Source organism: Dichotomopilus funicola, assembly GCF_033296635.1.
Source record: "Dichotomopilus funicola strain CBS 141.50 unplaced genomic scaffold C8A04scaffold_8, whole genome shotgun sequence".
Lineage (NCBI taxonomy): Eukaryota > Fungi > Ascomycota > Sordariomycetes > Sordariales > Chaetomiaceae > Dichotomopilus > Dichotomopilus funicola.
In genome coordinates, this window is record NW_026944029.1 from 425,243 (window position 1) to 446,732 (window position 21,490).

A 21,490-nucleotide genomic window follows, 5' to 3' on the forward strand; every position below is an offset into this window, starting at 1 on the left:
GTGTGGTTGTCTTTATGTGTGAGGTGCTTGTCTTGTCCTGTCTTCCATGTCAGGAATTCTGTCTTTGTCCATCTTGTCTCGTTCTGTGCAAAGTGCGCCGTGTGCATGGCATGGCATGACATGGCGTGGCCGAATGCCGGAGCAGTCAACCCACCCAAACCAACCCTTGAAACGGTGCGGCAAAGCACATGGACGCACACGCGGCCACTCTTGGCCACTTGGCTCGCTTGGCTTTTTGGGAGGGGGGTTCTGCCCTTGAGAAAGCCACGCGGTCAGCCTTATTTGGCCACTCGCGACACTGTGTGGGAGAGATGAACCGGACGACTGGGATGGTGGATGATATCGATGGTTTGGAGAAGACTGGTGTCGTAACCGCTTCCACTACATTACACTATGGTAAGTAAGACCGTATTTGGACCTGTCGGAGTGCGTGTGTGTTTGTCCGTGGTGTGGTGTGGTATTTTGGGTGTTTGGATCGGGCCGTTGGTGGTTTATTGCTTGGTTGCTTGGGTGCTTGGGTGGTCCGGTCCGTTTGGGTGACCGAGGGTGACTTGTTACACAGTATATCCGAGAGTCGGTGTTAGCCATGGTTGACGTTGACGGAGATATGCGTGACGTTGGGACGGTATTTTGTATTTTGGGTGTTTGATGAGAGGTTAGAGTATGATGATTGTGATATCGAGGAGTGTTGGTTTCGAAGCGGGGTGTTATTGCTTGGGCATGGTATGGTCATATGGGTGCAATCGAGTTTGACGTTAGGTTGCTGGCTTTGGAGTTGGCGCTGCTACAACCACTTTGAGTTACGGACATAACAGAAGATGCTGTGACGGATAAGCCAGAGCCGTTATCTCCTCGCCCTCGGGGAATTCAACCAGCAACCAGGACCCTAACCCTCAATATCCCGATATCTCACCATGTTCACAGCCACCTTCAACCGAGATGATAATACCCAACCAACTCACCTGCTGGCTACTGGGTCACTGAAACACCTCGTTAATCACCCATCCTTTGCCCAACTACAGACCCCAAATCCGGGCCCCCTTGAACTCCCCCTCCCACAGCCCTCTGCATCAACACTGTATCCAACCATCGCCCAAACTTGAACCCCGTCCCCTCTAGCAGCGCAACGCGCCGAAACCCCATCTTTTCGTGGAATATTATCGATCCGTTTGCTTCCCTTTCAACTGTCTCTTTCTCATCTCTCTCCTCGCTATCCCCATCCTGATGATATACCTTCCCAACCTGCCCCTGCTCCTGCTGCTTCTGCTGCTGCTGCTTTTGCTGCTGACCCTGATCCTGACCCTGATGATAACCCCCGTGATGAATTCCCCCATCCCCAACAACACCCAAAACCTGCCTCACCCCCAGCCTCTCACACCTCTCAAGCAACACACCCATCAACGCACGTCCTATTCCACGGCCACGTGCGTGGTGCTCCGGAGTCACATAGATAGAGTGTTCGGCTGTGAAGCGGTAGCCTGGACGTGCGCGGAAGGGGGAGGCTGAGGCGTAGCCTAGTATTATCTCTGACGTTTGTTCACTCGTGTTCTTCTGGGCTGGTAGGGGGTTGGGGTTGGGTTTGGTGAGGTCCGGTTGATCCGTAACTGGGTCTGGGTCTGGGTCTGGGTCTGTCTCCATGTCTGTGTCCCTGTCCGGGACAGCCTCGGCGTCCGCCTCGGCAACGGCTACAGCAACGATAAAAGGATACCCTGCCTGTGTGACAGCGGCTATGCGGGCGCGCATGGTGGCTGGGCTGATGGGGTCGAGCTCGTAGGTGGCTGTGGAGGTGAGCACGGCATGGTTGTAGATGGCTGTGATGGCGTTGATGTCGGTGTTTGTGGGTTGGACGTTGCGGATTGTGATGGGGAGGGGGGACATGGTTTCTGGTTTTGTTTTGGTTCTTGTGGAGAGGTGTGCTTTGGGGTGTTGAGTGGGTGGTTAGATGGTGGGGTTGTGATGAAGAAAGGGGAGAGGGGAAGTAGTACTATTGGGATGGAAACCCTAACCCTGACGCCCTGCGGAGGATTGGCTGGAGATAAGGGGAGTCACAGCCATAGGTGAGTCAAGTATGAGAGGGAGAGGAAATTACACGGTGCAATACTAGTACAGTTTGTGCCAATGAGTCTCCTCTCGACAGGCCCGCCCCAGCTCGGGGAGCGTACAACGGGTCGATAACACACACCCTCGCTCACAGTCGCGAGAAACACGCGCTACGTAGCAAAACACCAATGCAAATTTGAAACCCCCTTCTGAGACCCGTACTCATAAATTGCTAGTATCACAAATAAATAGCAAGTCCGGCCCTCCAACGCCTAACCGCTATTAAAAAACCATCTACACAGGACAGGACCAAGCTAAGCTATCCCGACCTTTCACCCCATACCCCTTAACGAGCCGAAGTATTCGTAGCCGCATCCTTCCCCTGGCGCTGCTGCCCCTGCGGAGCCGGCGACTGCTGCTGCGACTGCGGCGCCCTAGGCTGACCGACCGGACCCTGCTGCGCCAGCCTCGGCGCCCCCGACGGACCACTAGCCGGCGGCATCTCGGGCATATACGCCGTCCGATGCTTCCCCCCCGCCATCTCAATCAACACACTCTTGAACCGAAACCGTTCCTCCAACACCTTCATATACGTCGCGTTGATCTTCCCCGCCTCGACACTGGTCAACTCCTTGGGGACTTCGAATTCACCCTTGAGAGTATCCGGGACGCGGGTGGCGCTGCCCAGGCGGAATTGGAAGGTGTTACTTCCTCCCGAGGAGTTGTTACCCGTGGGAGCGTTGGGGCTGGCGGTGAGGTGGGCTTCGAGACGGGATTTGAGGGCGGCGTGGGCCGGGGTTTTGTTGAAGGCGATCAGGTAGTCGATGTCTTTGTCGGCGAAGGTCCAGGCGCGGCGCCAGTGGAGATCGTTGATGCGTTCTTTGGCGATTTCGAGTTGTTCGACGGAGGCGGTGTCGGCGGTGATGGTGGGCCGGGAGGGGGCGGCGGCGGAGGTGGAGGCGTTGCTGTTGCTGTTGCTGTTGCTGCTGGCGCCGCCCGTGGTTTGGGTGCTGGTGGTGCGTGTGGACATGGTGATGGTTTTTTTTTTTATTTGTGTCTTTAATTGGGTGGTTTGCTTGGTCTTTCTCTTTTCAAGATCTCTTCAAGAGTCAAGAATGATGATGATAGTGTGAGAATAGAAAGGCAGTCGACGACTGTGATCGGGCCGAGTGAAGGATCGGTGTTCAGGCACAGCGGCTCTTCTTATATATTTCCCACATCAGTCGATCCATAGCTCGGCGTAATACACGGTACCTACGTAGTATAGTCGAAACTTAGTAGACCACGGCCCGGCCGCGTTACAAGATCCTGCCCGCCAATTATCGGGCGACTCCATTTACCTAAGATGCGGCACAGCCGGACATAGGTGTGAAACAGGCCGCTTCATCTGCGATCCTGCGCACCGCCCGAGGGCCGAATGTCGGGGGGAACATAGCTGATGGAGATTCTATGCAGCAATAGATCCAATGCCAGGTTAACGGTATTCCGCATCAAAAAACTATTCCTCCGCGTTTTTTTTGTCATTTCGTCGACAGTCGATCCGTTAATCACAGTTGAGGTCTTTGGCGTGTAAGCCAGATTCGTCCCAAAGCGGTAACTGAGTTGCCTATTTGGGAAAGTTCATCAACAAACCCCCCCGATGCCCAAACAGAATCCACGGTCCTTATGTTCGCTAGCTAGCTCTTGCACATAGGATTTCTTACATACGCGGAATATACTAGGGACGGAAAAACTATGGGGTCTGTCCTGTCGCAGAAGCAATCGAGTAAGGGCTAGGTCCGCCCTATACAGTCCGGCAGCGGGCCACAGGATTCGGCTTACTAGTTTCACGTCGTCGGAGCGATAGCAAAGTCGGAAAAAATGCACATAACGTCCGATAGACTGGGCTGACGACCCGCTAAGTCCGAGCTTCTCTTAGTCACCCCAACCTATGTCCCCTATCCCTTATCCCCCAATACTCCAATATCCATTACCCAATACGCTGCCCACCCAACCTCAACCTAGCCCACGGCCGAGTCATCCCAATCCTTCCCTCCACAGCATATGGCCACGGCAGAAACGCGAGCTAATGTCTGATACCTCTTTGCTAGTACCGAACCCGGGCCACGATGTCTCGGGAATAGGCCGCGGGCAGATTGGTCATGCTATTTTCTCGTCCCCTTGTCTGGCATCGGGTGGTTTATGGAGTAGATCTGGGCGGGCAAGCGAGCAGGCCATGAGACTAGAGAATCCGGGGTGAGTGCGGCCAGATAGGGGGGGGGAGGTTGGTAGGTAGGATCGAGACATACATATACGGCCGTCTCATTGTACAATCCCCCCTTCTCTTGAATTGATACTGCGCTGCAAAAGACTGTAAGATATCTCGTCTAGATCATCATCGTGTACACACACATACCTCGCTCCCTCTTTCTGTTTCTCTTTCTCGTCCTTCACCTTTCCCTATAGTTATAGTGGCTGTAGACTAGCCCACTTATCTCTCCTTTCCTTTCCCTCCCTTCCTAGTCTTGTCATAGTATCATAGTACCCAGCTCGACACCATGCCTCCGAACAACACCAACCGCCAAGGCAACCAACGCGCCAACGGCACCGCCAGCCGGCAGTCCAACACCAGCCGCAACACCACCACCACCAGCACCCGCACAACAACAAACAACAGCTCCTCCACCTCCACTCACAAAACCCGCAACCCCCACTTCGGTCTCGAGATCGAAATCTTCGTGCGCGTCAAGAGCAATGTCGAGTCCGGCGTCCTCGCTGCCATGCGCGACGGCACCCCCATCAACCCGCTATGGCGCCAGTTCGACTTTAACTTGAATAACTACCGCGATGAGACGACGATTGGGCGCCGTGGGTTGCAGCGGGAGGTGGTGGGGAAGCTGATTAAGAGCATGCTGGATAATGAGCTGGCGGATGATCATGGGTGGATTTGTGAGGCGGATGCTAGTTTGAAGGAGTGGACGCTGCAGGACCCGTCGCCGAGGGCGAATAAGTGGTGTATGTATTTCCCCTTTTCTTTCTCTTTTCTTGTTTCTGTTTCTTTTCTTGTTGTAAGGTGCTGGGAGGTGCTGGGGTGTGTGTTGCTGGATAGGGGGGCTTGACTAAACAACGGACAACTGATAACTGACAACAACAGGGGGCATCGAAATCATCTCACCGGCCCTCGCGGCCAACAGCGACTGGCAAGACCAAATCAAGCGCGTCTTCAGCGCCGTCACCGCCACCTTCGAGCTACGCACCGCCGAAGTCTGCGCCTGCCACGTCCACGTCTCCCCCGGCCCCAACAAAAAAGCCGACTACACCATGGACCAAATGCTGCAAATCATCAAAGGCGCCTACTTCTTCGAAGAAGGCTTCCGCGGGCTCCTCCCCCAAGAACGCCGCGTCAACCGCTACGCCCTGCCCAACTACGAATACTACGGCCGCGACGAGTACCGCTCCGTGCCCTCCAACGGCTGGGCGCCCGTCTTCAAAAAGATCGACGCCCTCAAAAGACTCAACACCACCTCCGCCGTCGCCAAGCGCATGACCGTCGCCAAGGAACACCTCCCCGTCGACGACGACGACCGCTACACCCGCTACACCTCCTCCAACCTCGGCGCCTACCTCCGCCACCACACCATCGAATTGCGTCGCCAGGCCGGTGTCGCGTCGGCCCGTACCGCTATTCGTCGCGTGTTGTTGGCGCTGACCCTGCACACGGCGTCGTTGAAGTTTGACTTTGAGAAGGCGGGCAGGGCCCAGGGGAGACGGTACCTCAACACGGAGGATTTGATTCCGATTTTGTTTACGTCGCTGAATAATGATCTGCCGAAGAAGGCGTATGATGGGGCCGCGTTTAAGACGTGGATGGAGGACTGTGAGAAGAATTATCGCCGGGAGAGCATGAACTTCACTATCTTTGATGAAGTCGAGGTCAATGATCGTGAGCATAGTTATCACGTCCGCGGCAAGGCTTATGTAAGTCCCTCTTCCTCTTCTTACTCCCTCTTCTCCCCCCCTAACTTCTCCCCCCTAACTTCTCCCCCTCCCCCCCCCTTTTCTCCTCCCGCCGCTAATGGTACATCCCCACAGCCCCCCGGCGCCGACGGCCCCGGCGTCTCCACCGAACGCCGGCGCGCATCCGGCGCCACCCTAGTCGCCCCGCGCCCGCCATCCCGCGCCACAGCCTCCGGCGCCACCATCATCCAACGAGTCCCCGCCTCCTCTCTCTCCAGCAACAGTCCGCGGGTGATCACCGTCGAACAACCGGGGCAGCCGACTGTGCACTACCCCACGCCGCTGCCGATTCGGGCGCCGGTGGTGAGTGTTGGTGGGCCGGCGAGGACTACGGGGGTTTCGTCGTCGGGGGATAGTTATTATTATACTGTTGAGAGGCGGTAAGGGATTGCTTTTCTCTTATTTTGCTTGGTCCTGCGGTTTGGTTGGCGTTGGATGGGGATTAGGAGCGTTTTTGCTTTTTGTTTTTGGGAGAGACTGTACTCGAGGACGTGAGGTACATTAGGTAGCATATAGCATAGCATAGCAGAGCAAGCCGGGGGGAGTCTGACTGTGGCGGAAAGGGTCAGGGTTTTGGATAGCAGTTGGATTACCATGAGCAGAAACGTGCAGGGCGGGCCTTGCGCGGTTGTCTGAGAAGAATATATTCCATTCATACTTACCTTCCTCTGCGTGCTCTGGCCTCGCATGGAGGCGGTGTTGGGCTGTGGTTTTAGTCGGCTGTCGTATGGCGTTAGGATATCCTCAAGAGTTAAATCGGTGGATTACTTTTTTCTGTCCCGGCCACGTTGTGTGTGCGGAGCTTGGACAAGGTGGGTGCAGTACCTACCGCGGGTCCCAGGAGATATAGTACGTGATTCAGGAGGACCGAGGTTGCAATATGTTCCCAGAAACGAGCTTTGGTATCTGAGAGAGCGCCAAGGAGATCGAGGATGAGATCGATCTCCTTGGGACAAACCCCTCAAACCTTAATAAACACAGGGTAGGACCCTGCACCTGAAACCCGTTTCCGTCTGATTTCGTCAAGAACTCAACTACGAGCCCGCTGCGGCTACTATCAGGCATATTTAGTAGTAGGGCTCTGTAAATGGTGGTTACAACGATCGAGTCTTGCCGTTGTGCGTGTTGGTGGGGTGGCAAGATGATATGCTGTTGATCCAATGCGTGACGATTTCGGTGTATACCAACCACAGCGAGGTAAGGGCAGGACGGTGAACGCAAGAAACGGTAGAAATCCCGGGAAAGGGGGATTGACGAGTAACATCCGATTTGGCAATATCAAGTCGAAGGAATAGTCGACAATGTGCGTTGACGCGGACACGTCTTGGACTCGACGAACTTCAACTGTAGGTATCTCATAAACCTTCTCGCCTCTCCAGCACTTGTCCTCGCCACCGGACTTCTCCGAGCCAGTCGGCAGAACCGCTGCAAGGGACGAACAACTTGCCGAAAGATCCTCAGGCACCGATGTCAGCCAGCATATCGACAGCGGACGCTGAGTCGAGCCACGGAATCAAAACACGCATCACTAACGCACACTCGTCCGATACACAGAACAATGATCAGCATCCTGTCTCTCCACGAGCGATCCAATCGACAGTGAACGCATCATCAACATGACTAGCAGCCCCCCAGTGGCCCCCAACTCTGATTTCCCCATCTCCAAAAATCCTGTAATTTTGCGTCACGCCAACTCCCGAGACCCGCCGTTTCACGAGGCAAAGGCACATGGCGGCTGACTATTGGCGTGATGGGCAAAAGAGCATGTGTGCTCTGCTGAAAAAACCGGGCGGTGGGTGAGGGAAAATTCGGGAAGCCACCGCTATCAAGCAAACACCCCGTCGGAAATCGCCCGATGTCAAACAGGTTGGCCTCGTCATCATGCCTGTCAAAGCGCCCGAAGTGGGCCAGGAAGGAAAAAAGAGAAGCCAAAATGGAAAAAAAGAACAAAGAGGCGGCAAACTCTGCAAGCAAACAAGTGGAATCTACATAGTGATGGGGACACGCACACACACACAAAAAAAAAAAAAGAGGAGCTTCGCAAGCAAAAAACAAGATGCGAGAACCCGAACCTGCACTTGCAAGTGCGACCGAGCAAACCTGTTTTTTTTTTTCCTTCTCCTCAGCTCCTGAGAGAAGGGGGAGTGGGGGGCTCAAGGGGCCATGGCTTGGATGGTGAGGAAACGGGGGACCGTACCTGCATATCGGAGCTGTTTACGATTGGCCAGGGACCTGACAAGCGGGTAAATGTGGAGCCAAGCTGTCGCAAGCCCGCCACGTTGGTTCGTCCGATGTCCCCACATTGAAGGGGTCGAGCGGTAAGTGGTGCAGCGCCTGTGTCAGACCATTTGTTTCGAAGGTTGTTCCCCTCCTTGCCCTGCCTTGCCTGCCTGAACCATGGAACTTTCTTGCTTGCCCCTCCATCTCCGGTCGTTGTGGTGGGCGGGCCCGGTGGGCCGTGAGGGATCTTGCTTTTCCTCGCACGTGTCTCCTTGGGAGACGCCAGACGGCAGACTGAGAAAGTTGCGAGGGAGCGATTGGGATCGTGGGAAGGGAGTTTGCCGAGGAAAGCAAACACGGCCACAGTGAAGTGTCCGGTCGAGGATAATGACCAGATCAGAAAATATTGGAAATGGTATAGGACCATGAAGGAGGCCCCTGCTCTGCTGGAACCTCCTTATCGCGACCTCGCGCGGCGTTATTCCCGCCTTTAGAGGAGCCGTTGAGGTGACAGGCTTGGAATCATGTCCGGACCTTGACAGGCTTGGCCATGGCCACCTGAAGCTGGGCTTCGCCCTTCCCCTCCCCTTGCCGCTCTGCCTCTCTCGGGACCGTCGTGACGAAGAGAGGCACAGTTTACTGTGTAACAGACTATTGACGGTGCTTCGCCGGGAAGCTGCATTGAAAATTGCGTCAATGTTCCTTGTGTTTCCTAGCTGGAGAGGGACCAAAGAGACGGAGATGTTTTTCTTTTACACAACACAGTTTGTGCGAGTGGTTTGTCCCGAGACCTCGGCCCAGGCACCCGAGTTCATTTGTTCGGGCTCATTTGTTCCTGACATTCCAGGACGGGAGCCATGTTGTGCGAGGAGGTGGTGATGATGGTGGGTGACCCCACTGCACCCCTGCGGGCATTTTTCGTCCCACCATGGTCCAGAACAGCGCCGTTGAATGCCCCCCTGGCGATCAGCGCCGCCCAGACCCGCCAATCCGCCCTTCCCGGGTTCTTTCTTTCCACGATCGGATCACCGTTCTGGACCCAGGCACACATCCACACTCCTTCACTTATAAACTTCCGCATCCGTTCCTTCCTCCTCCGGTCTTGGCTTTTGTTTCTCTCACCCACGCTCTCGGGCTCTTCCATTCCTTCCTTTTGGGCAGCTTGTGTTTTTGTTTTCCTCCACTGGTTGCGAGTTTCAACCGTTGAACGACACCCATTTCCTCGCGCCCTCTGGTCACGGCTGCAATCGTTGTTCGTCTTTGAACATTCAAATTCGCATCATTCATTCTGCGTCTTTGACAGACAGCGACTCGGCTCTCCAAATTTAAACTTTCATTCACCCAGCGAGGCCTGGAACAATCGGCTTGTATCCGACGATACGCCCTTTCATTCTTTGTGTGATCCGTTCGTGCTGGCACTCCTTGAAACAGCATCTACAACAACAATCGCGGTCCGGTGATACCGACAAAACAAACCTGCGGTTTCGAAACAGACTCTCGAATCGTCACTCCCTTCACGAGTTCCTAGAAAGAACCTCACCCCTTTGACCGACTACCGCCATCATACGATGTACACCAAGACTCTCACCGCGCTACTTGCGGCGGGCCTGGTTGGCCAGGCCATTGCTAGCCCCAGACACGGACTTCAACATGCCCACCAGAAGAAGGCTCTTTACACCGACCTGACGACCGTCACGGACTGGGTCACTGTTACCGTGTATGAGGGCGACGAAGCTACCACGAGCGTCCACAAGGCCTTCTACACCAACTCAGCCCATAGGGTCAAGCATCACTCTAGCTCGGCGAGCACCTCCAAAACCTCGACTTTGGCTCATGCGGCGGCGACTCCGTCAACCACCCTTGTCGCCCAGCCGTCCTCGACTGCTGTTGGCGTCAAGCACGTTAACCCGCCCTCTCCCAAGCCCCCCGCGCCTTCGAGTACTAGGTCGGTGACTCCTGTCGTCAACTCTCCTCCTCCAGTCGTCGAGGCCCCGGTGCCAACCCCCCAGCCTTCATCTTCCGCTGCTCCTGCCCCTACGCCTACGCCTTCTCCCACCACGAAGGCTGCTTCGCCCCCTGCTCCTGTCGACACCAACAACAACAGCGCCGGAAGCGGCAGCGGCAGCACCGGTGGTGCTAAGCGCGGCCTTGTGTACAACAATGCCCAGTTGCTCCCGTCTTTGCTGAACGCGGGCAGCAAGGTCTCGTGGCTTTACAACTGGGGCCAGTACGACGACTCGGGCACTGGCCTGGAGTTCTGCCCTATGCTCTGGGGCCTGAAGCTTGATTTCGCCGAGACTTGGCCCGCCAACGCCCAGAAAGCCATCGATGCGGGTTCCAAGTGCCTGCTCAGCTTCAACGAGCCGGAGCTCGACAGCCAGGCACACATGTCGCCGGAGCTGAGCGCTCAAAAGCACATTGAGCTGCTGAACCCTTTCTCGGGCCAGGCTCGCATCGGCTCGCCGGCCATCACCAATGGCGGCGGCCCCGATCATGGCATTGGCTGGCTTCAGCGCTACTTCACTGCCTGCGCCGGCGGCTGTGCCGTGGATTTCATCAACGTCCATATCTACGGTCTCGATACCAACGCCTTCCTGTCCCACCTCCTCGACGTGCACGGCGCATTCAATAAGCCCGTCTGGGTCACCGAGTTTGCCTTTGACGGCTCGGACGACCAGATCAACTCCCAGCTTGAGACGGTCATCGATCAAATCGAGACTAACTCAACCTTCTCCTTTGTTGAGCGCTACTCGTATTTCATGGTCCAGGACGGCACCATGGTCCACGGCAATACCCCGAGCACCTACGGCAATACCTTTGCGTACGGCGCTTAAAGCGGGTGCTTAGCCGCCCTCTTCTTTTCGTTTCATGGCAACCTGTTCATGCTCTATGTTTGCAATGGGTACTTGCAAGCCTTTTGGTCTGCTATTTTTGAGCACACCGAAAGCCAAGGGCGCTTTCCAGCCACCATCTTCACTTCACTTCACTTGTACATAACCTTTTCTCCTTCTTTTCTATCGCTTGCCCTCCTCTCCTTTGAGACAGTGAGGCCACTTTTCCGTGTTCTTTTGCCTTTTCTTTTTCGATTCTTGTACTGATTTTCCGCTGTCGGATGAATGTATTCAGTCCAAGGAATGGTGCGTTTGATACCGGCGCTAGCAAACGGACCAATACTACGGCCGGTGGGCGCATATGGATGGACATGGAACAGGGTACATAACGTTCAAGCTAGAACGGGTCTGGGTTAGATCACGAGATTATGAACCGGGTATCAAAACGGTGGCTTCGCTGCTTTTCCCTGCTTTGCTTCGAAAGACAAAGAATATCGTGGTTCATGGGAGTCCGACCTGGAGCTATCTGTGATCTGACAAAGACCATGTACTTGCTTTGTGGCATCCCAATCCCGAAGTTGCTCTGCCATGTTTATCATTGTACCGTATCGGGTCTTTGTTCTCGAGAAACCATCGACGCAAGGGATAATGTAAAAATATGTTACCGCCGGGCCGCCTCATCGTCATTGTTCCCCATTTCTAGAAACAAACTCGCTTCATCAACACACCGAACTGGACTCAAACTTCGGTGTCGGGACATGTAAGGTGTTTGTCTTTTCCCACCTTGGGTTGGAAACGAGACAAAAGTAAAAAAACCGCCTTACTCAGCCGACTGCTGCTGCTAAGTTAGCAGTGAGGGTTGTATTGTTGACATTAGGCCGTAGAAACAGAAAAGAACTAGGGGAGAGTGTAGGGTGTAGGAGGGTGGCTACAGACCCAGCCTGGCTTGCTGTTCAAGATAGGTAGGGAAGGTCGAAAGGTTGTTTCTTGTGTTGGGGAGAGAAAGAACAAGAGACGATTCTTCTGGAACAGCCTATGTAGACCCTGGCCATACAGTATATTACGTTCGGATGTTCGGCAGCCAACCTAGGGTCAGTGGGTGGGTGAGGGGGGTTGTAAAAGGGCCTGTGAGTCTCTGGTCCTCTGTAGATATATGGGTTGTTCTTGGGGAACTAACTCGGTAGTGGTATTGAAAACATTCTCCTGAGACTACTGAGTACATGTGAAAAAGAGTTGGTAGGTACGAACGTGGCATTCTACGATGGGGGGGCTGGTGTTTCTGGGCAGGTTGGGCAGTGTCTCCCCGTGTTGATAATACGCTTGTTGGTATCTGGTCTCACGGGGCGTATATGGTGTTTGGGGGAGGTTGAACATCAAGAGAGGATGTTGATATACTCACAGAAACGTGTCGAGCAGAGTTAAGACACCATAAATCCTCCACGGTGGCGGCAGAGCCATGGAGCCTAGCTTAATCCCCCCGTCTCACCACTTAGACTAAAGGACTTCAGGATATACTGCTCTGCTTAGAATTCAACTGTGGCATTTTGTTACTCGAGCATGGCAGGTATCACTCAGTTCTATCTGTGTTGTTCCGGACAGATTATATACCATTGTAAGGACTCGGAAAAGAGAAGTTCAATAGTGTGTTCCAACACTTGCTAGATGGTAGGGTAAGGCAGGATTCTTTATTTATTGTAGGGAAGGAGAAGGGGCGTCGAGGGGTAGAGGTTCCAGGCCTTTTGGGGGTATGTTAGGTAGTTGATAATCCGCAGTTGAAGACCTTGAAGTAATTATTTGGTATCTTGGGCATTATATTCTTGTCTCATAGAGAAACAATCCGTACCACATTTCCGAAGCTGAGACGATGATGTTTATCTCCGAAATTTTGAAAACCAACTAGCCCGTCTACCCTCCATTCATCTTTCATCCGTCATCCCCGATTAGCAACATGTCCTAACACCATTGTTGAGCCCAGCTTGGTTCTTTCAGACACATGATCGACTCGAGAGCCTCCAAGGTCTCGCCAGTCGCCTACAGTTACTCAAAAAGTATACCAGTCACAGCACATCCAGCACCCCAACCAGAAGAAACATATCCCGAACCATCGGCTGCATCTCGACTCGGCGGTGTAAACTCGCAAGGCTGGCTCTGTTTGTCGTCAAAGTTCCCGACCCCTTTTCAACAACATTCATAGAGGCACGTCCGGGTAGAGGTTGCAAAGCATGATGCAAGGCATGTGCAGGAGGTATGCGATCCATCACATCGGCCCCCACGGAATCGATACAGTCCATCCGCCCTCGGGCGGAGCGGTGTACATAGTAATCGAGGCTCCCCCACCTCCCACCGCATCTGTGGATATGTAGGTTAGAGAACGTGGGTGATGATGGAACGTAGTGTGCATAGTAGTGGTGTAAGAACGGGACAACACCATGCGGCGTGCAGCGCTTCCTGTGGCTCCTCGACCTCGCGTCAAGGGGGGGGAAGGGGCTGGAAATAAATCTAGCTAACTATCCCATAGCAGAAGTTCCGGCATGAGAATCCCCCAGACGAGGTGTGTGTGAACACCGAATACTACTTTGATGCCGGGACAAGAGACGCATCAACATGCTTTTTTTTCGGCCAGTGTTACCCGTTCGGGAAACGGAACTTTGGGAGGCATGTTTTCGAATTGACCAGCGGTTATTGTACCTAGTGTAAACGGAGACAAAGCACCATCAAAACAATCACCCTCAAATACATACCTTCCAAACTCCCAGGTGTTTACATAGCCCCCATCCTCCGTTCGATGCAAAGCAAACAACACCCAGGCGGTCCTATCCCGGGCGACGACCAGACGAGACAAAAGGTCGCAACCGAACTTCCCAAAATGGACATTCACGTCAAGTCGTCAACGCACGTTTGCAGGCAGGCCCCCCCTGCAAAACACCACAACACCCTTGTCATCCACTAAAAAAACATCCTAGCGTCGATCAGTTCCAGGGGGGTGATCTGTTTGAGAAGCTTCCGGCGGGGCTCGCCCGCTTCTTGGCATCATCCCCATGTTCCGGGATAGAGAAGTTTCTCAAATTCCAGTTTGTTCCCTCACAACCGCGTGTTGCCTGCTGTGCCGCAGTGGGCCTCAGCGCAGTTTCCGGACCTGGAAGTACCTATGGAAGGGAGGTATATGAGCTGACCTATAACAGGATTGATACCAAGACCCGGGTTCATCGACATTATGCAATGGAGAGCAGGAAGGAACAGACCGCCTATAACACTTTTTCTATAAGACCAGCCTGTGCTTTGCCCTGAAAGACGCCGAGCCATCAATCCGTACCTGACAATCTTGGTTTCATGGACAGTTTCATGGTGAGGTTCAGTGTAGAATGGCTTTTGTTACTTGGGCGAAGCTTGTGAGCTTCTTTTGTTGTTTTTGCAGTTCGGTTTGGAGATTTGTGCGAAATAATCCGATTCTGATAGATCACATATGCCATCGCACACGGGTATCTTGGGGATATACAACGAATGTGGATAACGTGAATACAGATGTAGTAAACAGGTCTCGCATCAGTGTGTCGTTCTCTTAGGGCCGACCGGTTCTCTCGAAGCATCGTTTTCAAGTACGACAGACGGCTGAATGGTACGCGACTGTTTGCATGTTGTTTGTATATCCCACACGGACTACGTTCTTCTGCTGCCATATGTGACTTTCACATTCCTCTTTGCATCCCACCCGTCAAGCAAACGCCACAGAAACACCATCCTCAGCACGACTCCAAACTGAAAGTAGACCTAGTCCAACCAGGACGAGTCGAGTCAAACCGAATAAACCCGCCGACCCATCATGTAATATCTGATCCATGAACGTAACTCATAACTATAAAAAGAAATATGTCAGACCTGGGAGTCCCATGCAACTCCTCCATAACCCAAATATCCGTACTACTTCCTATTCGACAGACCCCAACCCCCCATCTTAAGACTTAACGCCAACCAACTGCATTAAACAGATGTGTTCATCCGTCGATCCGCCAAAGATATTATCTCCCTGCCTCGTTCCCCTCTCCCCGCTATTATTAGAGAGGATGGAGTGTTATTTGGGTAGGGCCATGAAATAATGCGAGGGTAATATGTACGGGTATCTCAAAATGTGTCGTGAATGTGAAATGTAAAAGTAAAGTTGTGACTGTGAAATCGGGGTGGGCGTAAACGTGAAGTAGGTGGCCTCGAGGGTGAATATAGAATTAGAAGAAACAAGGGGCACGCTTTGGGGAAGGAGTAGAATCACTCCCTTCCAGCACTTGCGTTCGATGTCGGTCCGCCTTCATTATCATCACCAGTCCTGGTACCGGGACCGGACTGGTTCCCCCCCACCGTCGGATTTGTAGCCTGGTTGTGGCTGCTCTGTCTGTTATCACGCGGCTCCAGCCCCCGAGCCCCTACTCCCAATCTTCCAAGGCCCATCAAAAAGCTCGACCTCCGACTCCTGCGCCGTTCTTGTTGCGGTTGCTGCACCGATACCGCAGCACGCGCCCCAGCACCGTGTTGGGTTCCACCCCCCTGCGACGGGGCCGTTAGGCTAAAACTTATTCGATGTCGCCGGATAAACTCCCTCCGTTCTTCACTGGTGGTTGCGTTCCAGAAATCAGGACGGTACATCGGGTCGAGGTTGAGGCGGCTGTTTTTGGAGTTCAAAGTCAAAATGTGTTTGGTGGACGATGAAGAGGTAGGGGGAAGGAAAACTTGGGGAAGAGAAAGAAATCAGAGTGGGTCGAGGGGTTCAAAGCTTACCAGAGTGGACAAGTCCCTGAAACGTTGACAAGCCACGGGTCGATACATGGAGGGTGGAATTTGTGGTTGCAAGGCAGGACGCGGACATCCTCGCCAACTGTAAAATCTTCGGTGCAAATGGAGCACCCGATATGGTCTTCATCTCCCACGGGTGCCTCAGTGGCCCTGGCATCATTCTGAATGCCCTCGGACGTCTCCGTGCTCTTAGGCGGGCCGCTGTCGGTGGTCTTGTTGGTCACATCCTTTTTCTGCTTGTCCTCTTCGCCCTCCTCTGGAACCGCTCCCGACATGGGTGCGGTGATATGCCGTACTGGTGGCGTTTGTGGCTCTTCTGGGATGGCCGACAAACGGGTTCCCTGTGCCGGATCAGAATTCGACGGCGTATTGGAGTTTTGGGACTCGAGTTCCAGCGACGGATCGGGTTTCGCCGAGTCCGGATCTCCAAATTTGATAATAGGTAATGTCTCCAGGACTGCCCGTGCTAGTCCCCTCGCTCGGCTTTGTGCCGGCCGGCCCCCGAAGCCCAGCCGTGGGCCGTACCGTTCGGGATACCGATGCGCGCGAACTGCGCCTGTCCCGATAATAACCAAAAACAATAGCGTGGTGAGGCCGGTGATGGTGTACAGGGTACTCATCGCCGCCGCAGAGTTTCCGCCACCCTTCGGGTAATCTGGCGTTGTCGTGGTCGTATTCTCTCCGCCACTGATGGTAGCGCGTAGAGTTCCCCCGGCCCGGACGGTGTTGTTCATGGTCTCCCGAGCTTCGTTAGCGTCGCCCATGGTGTAAAGGGTGTTGTAGATTAGATCGTTGCCGTCGAGACTGCACGCATTTCCCGCAACACTGTAAAGTAATATCGCTTTAGGTTGATCCCCCATGACTTCGTTGACCATCTCCGTCGCATTCTCGCCATCGCAGGAAAAGAATACGATGGTCTCCTCACGCTTGAGGCTGACATCTGCCAGGACCTCGGCCGGGACTAGGGTCCCACGGATCCATATTTGCTATCAAAAGAGTGTCAATAAGAAAGCCCTCGACAAGTACGCACCACATAGGAATTCGAAGGTATCTCACGTTTCGGTCATGGTCACTCTGGTTCAGTCCCGCGTGCCTGGTTAGCGGGTACACGCTGTATGATAACAACTCTAGTCCTTCTGTCTCTGGGGTGTCGAGCTGCAGGTGCATGAGCGAGGCAAGCTCTAGATCGGTTGCGTCGGGGACTGAAGCTATCCTCGCGCTCTCTGCATCCGCCTTGGGAAGTATGGAGAGGCATGACAGGCTAGAGAGGACGAGGAGCCGTCGAAGAGAAAGCGCCATCTTTCAACAACGCTTCCAGCGCCGGCGACGGTCGACGTCGCTGCAGGCGTGGGAGGCGGTGATGGTTTTGGTTGTCGGTGGGCCCGGCACATACAGGCCCGGGGAACGTAGTCGCTTCCGGCGGAAGTGGGTGGGAGGAGACGGGTACGAGGAGAAGTCGGAAATGACGGATAGGAACAGAAAACGTTGTTTGGCTCTACTGGGTAGCTGGGCACCGAGCCGGGCCTCACATCTCGCATCGCGTGCCGGGCACGTCTCTATGCCGGGGTTGAAAGATGCGTCAAGGGTTGTCGTCCTTGGTTTCTTCGGTTCCTGATCGCCGGTGAGGTTGTATGCGAAGAGAAACCATGCGCGGATGGTCACTCGGGTAGCACAAAAATATTTATTACATAGTAGGCCGGGAGATGAGAAACTAGAGAACCGGCACACGTTTCTTGGGGACCGCTCCCTCTGCGAAAATGAGGAACTGCGAAGTCCAACCGCTGTACCCGCACGGTGTTCGGGTGCGTAGAGCCAGCCGGGGTGGAGAAATCACGGTCTTTTTCCACGCGGCTTTTCGCGAAGAATGTTTCCATCCGGTAGTTGGAGGTCCGGAGCCTCGAGCATGAGAAGAAGTAGGATGTGTGGGGAAAGCTCGAGAGCTCCGAGGAGCATGAGATGCTCTGCATGGTGGGCTGATAACACCGGAACCTGGGTACCCATGCTGCTGTGGATCAGTGGACAGTGCGTTTTAGAACTGTTTTGGCTTCAAGCTGTCCGGCAAGCTCCGGTCCAAGCGCTGAGTCGGCTTGCGATTGCATCATGGTAGGAGCACGTGCCAGCGCTCTCCAAGGAGCTTAGTCCCTCACTCTTGACTTGGCATCATCACCATTGACAACGAGACTGTCAACCGTTAAAAAGGTATGAATAAACGGGCCACCTCACCATATCGTCATTTTTATTGTAACCCGGACTCCAAAGTAAAACCCTAAAGGCGTTTGTATTCAAGTGTTACGTTCCAACGCAGCCTTGTGGTTCACCATGTTACCGAATCCCCGGGGTCAGGTACGTACCCGCGTCCGGCCTGTAGTGGGGGACCTGCGTCTTCAAGCATTTCTGTCCCGCATTCCACCTATTCCTCAGGCCATGCGATGTCCCACAAGCTCTCACAACTTTGTCGGAGAATTGAATCGGAGAGCGGGAAGTTTCCGGGCTAAGATCAATATTTTTGACAGCCTTGTACGCCCATCCATGCTGTGCTAGTCAACCCAAAACAAAACTGTGTGTCCAAACCCCGCCATTTGAGCCGTTTGATAGGAAGGAAAAAAGCACTGTGGCCCAGACGCCGAGAGATGCCGGTCTCCTGCAAATGTTTTTGGCCGCTCTTTATACTTTTTTTCTTTTTTTCATTCTCTATCTTCCCCACTCCTCACTCTAACTAAGTGTTTGTTTTTTATTCTTTTCTCTGAGCTTTTTCCTGGATTTCCTGCCCCCTTTCTGTCCGGTACGCGGCAGCGAAACCAAGCACAGTCCGTGATCAACTCATCCACGTCTCAGCCACTTGATTTCCGTTACCGGATTCCTGGCACGAGGCTAGAATCAGGTCCGAAAGCGGCGATAGGTTATGCGCCTGTGATATTAAACTAATAGCACAAGATAACCACAAACGAACCTGCATGTTTTTGGATTGCTGCAAACTGTCAAAGTCGTCCCGAACTTGCAGTTCGATGTCAAAGCCCAAACACCCGATGAGCTGGGTGGCTGGTCAGGCAGGCCGGGGCCGAGTGGCATTGCGACGTCAACGAAGTGGTGGTGGTCACGGACATCACACACGTTCCAGCTTTACCCTTGAACCCTTGCCGCACCACCGGAGCCTGGCACCGACGATGCGGCTAAAACCTCCGGCACCCTTGCTTTGACATCCTGCAGGGTGGGTGCTGATTACATACGCACTTGGCAATGGGCGTAACATCTTGACGTTCAATATCGCAGGAGCCACTGCATTCACTTTAGTTGATATGTTTGCGCAAAAAACGGGCGATGGTGGTGAGCTTTTGCCGTTTCACTGCGTTTTTCGCTCATCTTGATTTGGATACAAAGCGGGCGACATATGTAAGCTACAAAAGCTCCAGGGTTGTCGCCGGCCGGCCCGGCTCGACACCCAAGTTCTCCATCCCTCAAATCTCCTCCAAATCTTCAAGGTCATTGAGTGCCGGAAAATCTCCCACCTCTACCCGCTCCGGCCGAACAAACAAGCCTCGCTTGAGCTCCGACTCCTCACCCCAGTACCGCGTACCCCCGATGCTCCCATCGTTCTTACCCACCGGCTCATCAAGCTGAACACCAACCCAGGCACCCGTGCCCGGGATTTCCTTCACGTCGCCGACGTACATGATCTCTCCGCGTCTGGAGTCGTCCTCGCCAATCTTGCATCGCTTCCCGGCCGCGATACCCCGTGACTTAATCTCTTCGGCGATGGCGTCGATCTTGGCTTGCTCGTGGGTCGGCGCGTTGGGGTCAAAGCGTCCGAGTTTCTCGGCCTTTTTCCATGCGAGAACGGAGTCGCTCTTCTTCTCGTACTCCTCTTCCGGTAGCACATACTTTTCTACGTCGGCTGCGGCGGCGAAGTTTGGCCTCGCCGAAACCGGCCGCGTGTCGGCAACCTGGTGAACGTAATTAGCGGGCTGCGTGTGAGTGAGAAAATCGTGCAAGGGAGAGTGGGTTGGGAATAGAGGCGCAGAGAGATGTAACGCCCTGCTAGTATTGCATCACACCGAGAGAACCGGGCGCTTGGGAATGAAATAAAAACGAGGACGGGGCTTCACGCACTAGTAACTCAGCATAGGGGGCGAGCGGATACTGCTGCAAGTAAACGGACTCTTCGTCCGCCGCCTCAATCGGGATCTTTTCGCCCGAGGATGTTTTGAGGGATATCTTCTGAGACGAAGGAGGAATGCCGGTAATATGTTCGAGTTTGGTCTTGAGTTGCCAGATGGACCATGATGGGGTGATGCGCCTCTCGGACGCGGCGTAGTCGGAGACGACGTAAAGTGGGACGTCCGCCATGGCCAAGGTTTGAGGTTTTACGGCTCAAATTCTTAAACCTCGAGTTTGTTTTCAGCTTCTTATCGCTGGTGTTGTGTTGAATGCTGCTACTCTTGTCGCCGTTGTTGTGATGTTTATTCGAAATGAGAGCGGGACTGGGCCGAGTTGGGAATGAGAGAAGCCAGTCGAAGCTCACAGATGCTTGCCACGTTGAACGTCGCCTTAGAATTCTAGGAACTCGAGGACAAATCCATTCAAACCAACTGAGTAAACAAAGTAGGTGCTGACAACACGATTATGGAAATTATCCGAAAATATCTCAAGATTCTTTGACATACACAGAGGTCAGTTGTTGGAAGGGGTCGGACTCGATTTCGTTAGGCGCGCCACACCTTCAACCACAAAAAAGCGGCCCACTGAGGCGCAAGGGAGATTGGACCCATTTTCCATGTGGCTGGTGTGTGGAGCCGCAATGAGACTCATGGTGCTTTCCGTTTCGGGCACTTCATCATGAACTTCTGACCTGCTCGTTCCTTCCTTTTTCATGATTTTGTGTGTTTTGACCGTCCTCTTGTGCGAGAAGCCCTTATTATGCCCACAAATTCTGTCCGATTCCATAAACTCTACTCCAAGTCCCTCCCTTTCGAAACCCAAACTTCTAGCCATCATGACTGGGCAACCTCTACACATTATCTTACGCAGGGCCGCGCCTCGAAGCAAGGAAACGGGGAAACAAACATCAACCCACCTCAAACTCTCCGAACTTCGAAGTTTTCGGGCCCTGTAGCGTTTGAGCCACCTTCCAGCTCCGCCTCATTGGGTATATCTGCCCTCGGCAGCCATCCGTGACAACAATGTGGTCCGACATGAGATCCCGCAGCAAACGGCCCTACAGGATGCGATTGGTGGAGTCGGCACAAGACCACCGGACTCGTTAGCGTTTCTCTCAGCCTCCCGCTTTCGATGTATGTCGATGCCCGAAGCGGAGGGCCCACCGCCAGTCGGTGCGAACCGCCCATGCCCGCCTTGCCCCGTCCGGGTACGGAACGGCCGCGAGATGGATAGTTGCAGCGCAGAACAAGCCATCCCCTCCCCACGCCCAAGCCAGGTGAGAGTGTGCCGCGAAGCCCGCACCCTACGACAGCATGCCATTGTGCCTTTGGACCACTAACGTTGATGGTATCCGTTTTCTTTTGCAGCATCCATCTCTGCCCAAGTCACCGCCATATGCAATTGACCGCCTCGAGCGGCCTGCAGATACAAGGCACGAAGCCCCTCGGGTCGCGGGGGACTTCTGA

General features: G+C 54.0%; 6 protein-coding genes across 6 annotated transcripts; 2 read left to right on the forward strand and 4 right to left on the reverse strand.

The window, feature by feature from the left end:
• Positions 1 to 993: 993 nt before the first annotated feature.
• On the reverse strand, positions 994 to 1,878 carry C8A04DRAFT_25738 (uncharacterized protein; the record flags this gene model as incomplete). Its single annotated transcript, XM_062779669.1, has 1 exon — positions 994 to 1,878. One exon carries the CDS (start codon positions 1,876 to 1,878, stop codon positions 994 to 996), a length of 885 nt encoding a protein of 294 aa, XP_062639882.1.
• A 508-nt stretch (positions 1,879 to 2,386) lies between these two features.
• C8A04DRAFT_25739 (uncharacterized protein) lies at positions 2,387 to 3,070 on the reverse strand (the record flags this gene model as incomplete). Its single annotated transcript, XM_062779670.1, has 1 exon — positions 2,387 to 3,070. One exon carries the CDS (start codon positions 3,068 to 3,070, stop codon positions 2,387 to 2,389), a length of 684 nt encoding a protein of 227 aa, XP_062639883.1.
• Positions 3,071 to 4,577: 1,507 nt separating this feature from the next.
• On the forward strand, positions 4,578 to 6,420 carry C8A04DRAFT_25740 (uncharacterized protein; the record flags this gene model as incomplete). The annotated part of the gene is made up of 3 exons (XM_062779671.1): positions 4,578 to 5,034; positions 5,174 to 5,997; positions 6,112 to 6,420. 3 exons carry the CDS (start codon positions 4,578 to 4,580, stop codon positions 6,418 to 6,420), a joined length of 1,590 nt encoding a protein of 529 aa, XP_062639884.1.
• A 3,404-nt stretch (positions 6,421 to 9,824) lies between these two features.
• Positions 9,825 to 11,090, forward strand: C8A04DRAFT_25741 (glycosyl hydrolase catalytic core-domain-containing protein; the record flags this gene model as incomplete). Its single annotated transcript, XM_062779672.1, has 1 exon — positions 9,825 to 11,090. One exon carries the CDS (start codon positions 9,825 to 9,827, stop codon positions 11,088 to 11,090), a length of 1,266 nt encoding a protein of 421 aa, XP_062639885.1.
• A 4,257-nt stretch (positions 11,091 to 15,347) lies between these two features.
• On the reverse strand, positions 15,348 to 17,168 carry C8A04DRAFT_25742 (uncharacterized protein; the record flags this gene model as incomplete). Its single annotated transcript, XM_062779673.1, has 3 exons — positions 15,348 to 15,741; positions 15,855 to 16,855; positions 16,926 to 17,168. 3 exons carry the CDS (start codon positions 17,166 to 17,168, stop codon positions 15,348 to 15,350), a joined length of 1,638 nt encoding a protein of 545 aa, XP_062639886.1.
• Positions 17,169 to 19,324: 2,156 nt separating this feature from the next.
• On the reverse strand, positions 19,325 to 20,213 carry C8A04DRAFT_25743 (CAP Gly-rich domain-containing protein; the record flags this gene model as incomplete). The annotated part of the gene is made up of 2 exons (XM_062779674.1): positions 19,325 to 19,810; positions 19,977 to 20,213. The coding sequence occupies 2 exons, from the start codon at positions 20,211 to 20,213 to the stop codon at positions 19,325 to 19,327; spliced, it is 723 nt and encodes a 240-aa protein (XP_062639887.1).
• Positions 20,214 to 21,490: the final 1,277 nt, after the last annotated feature.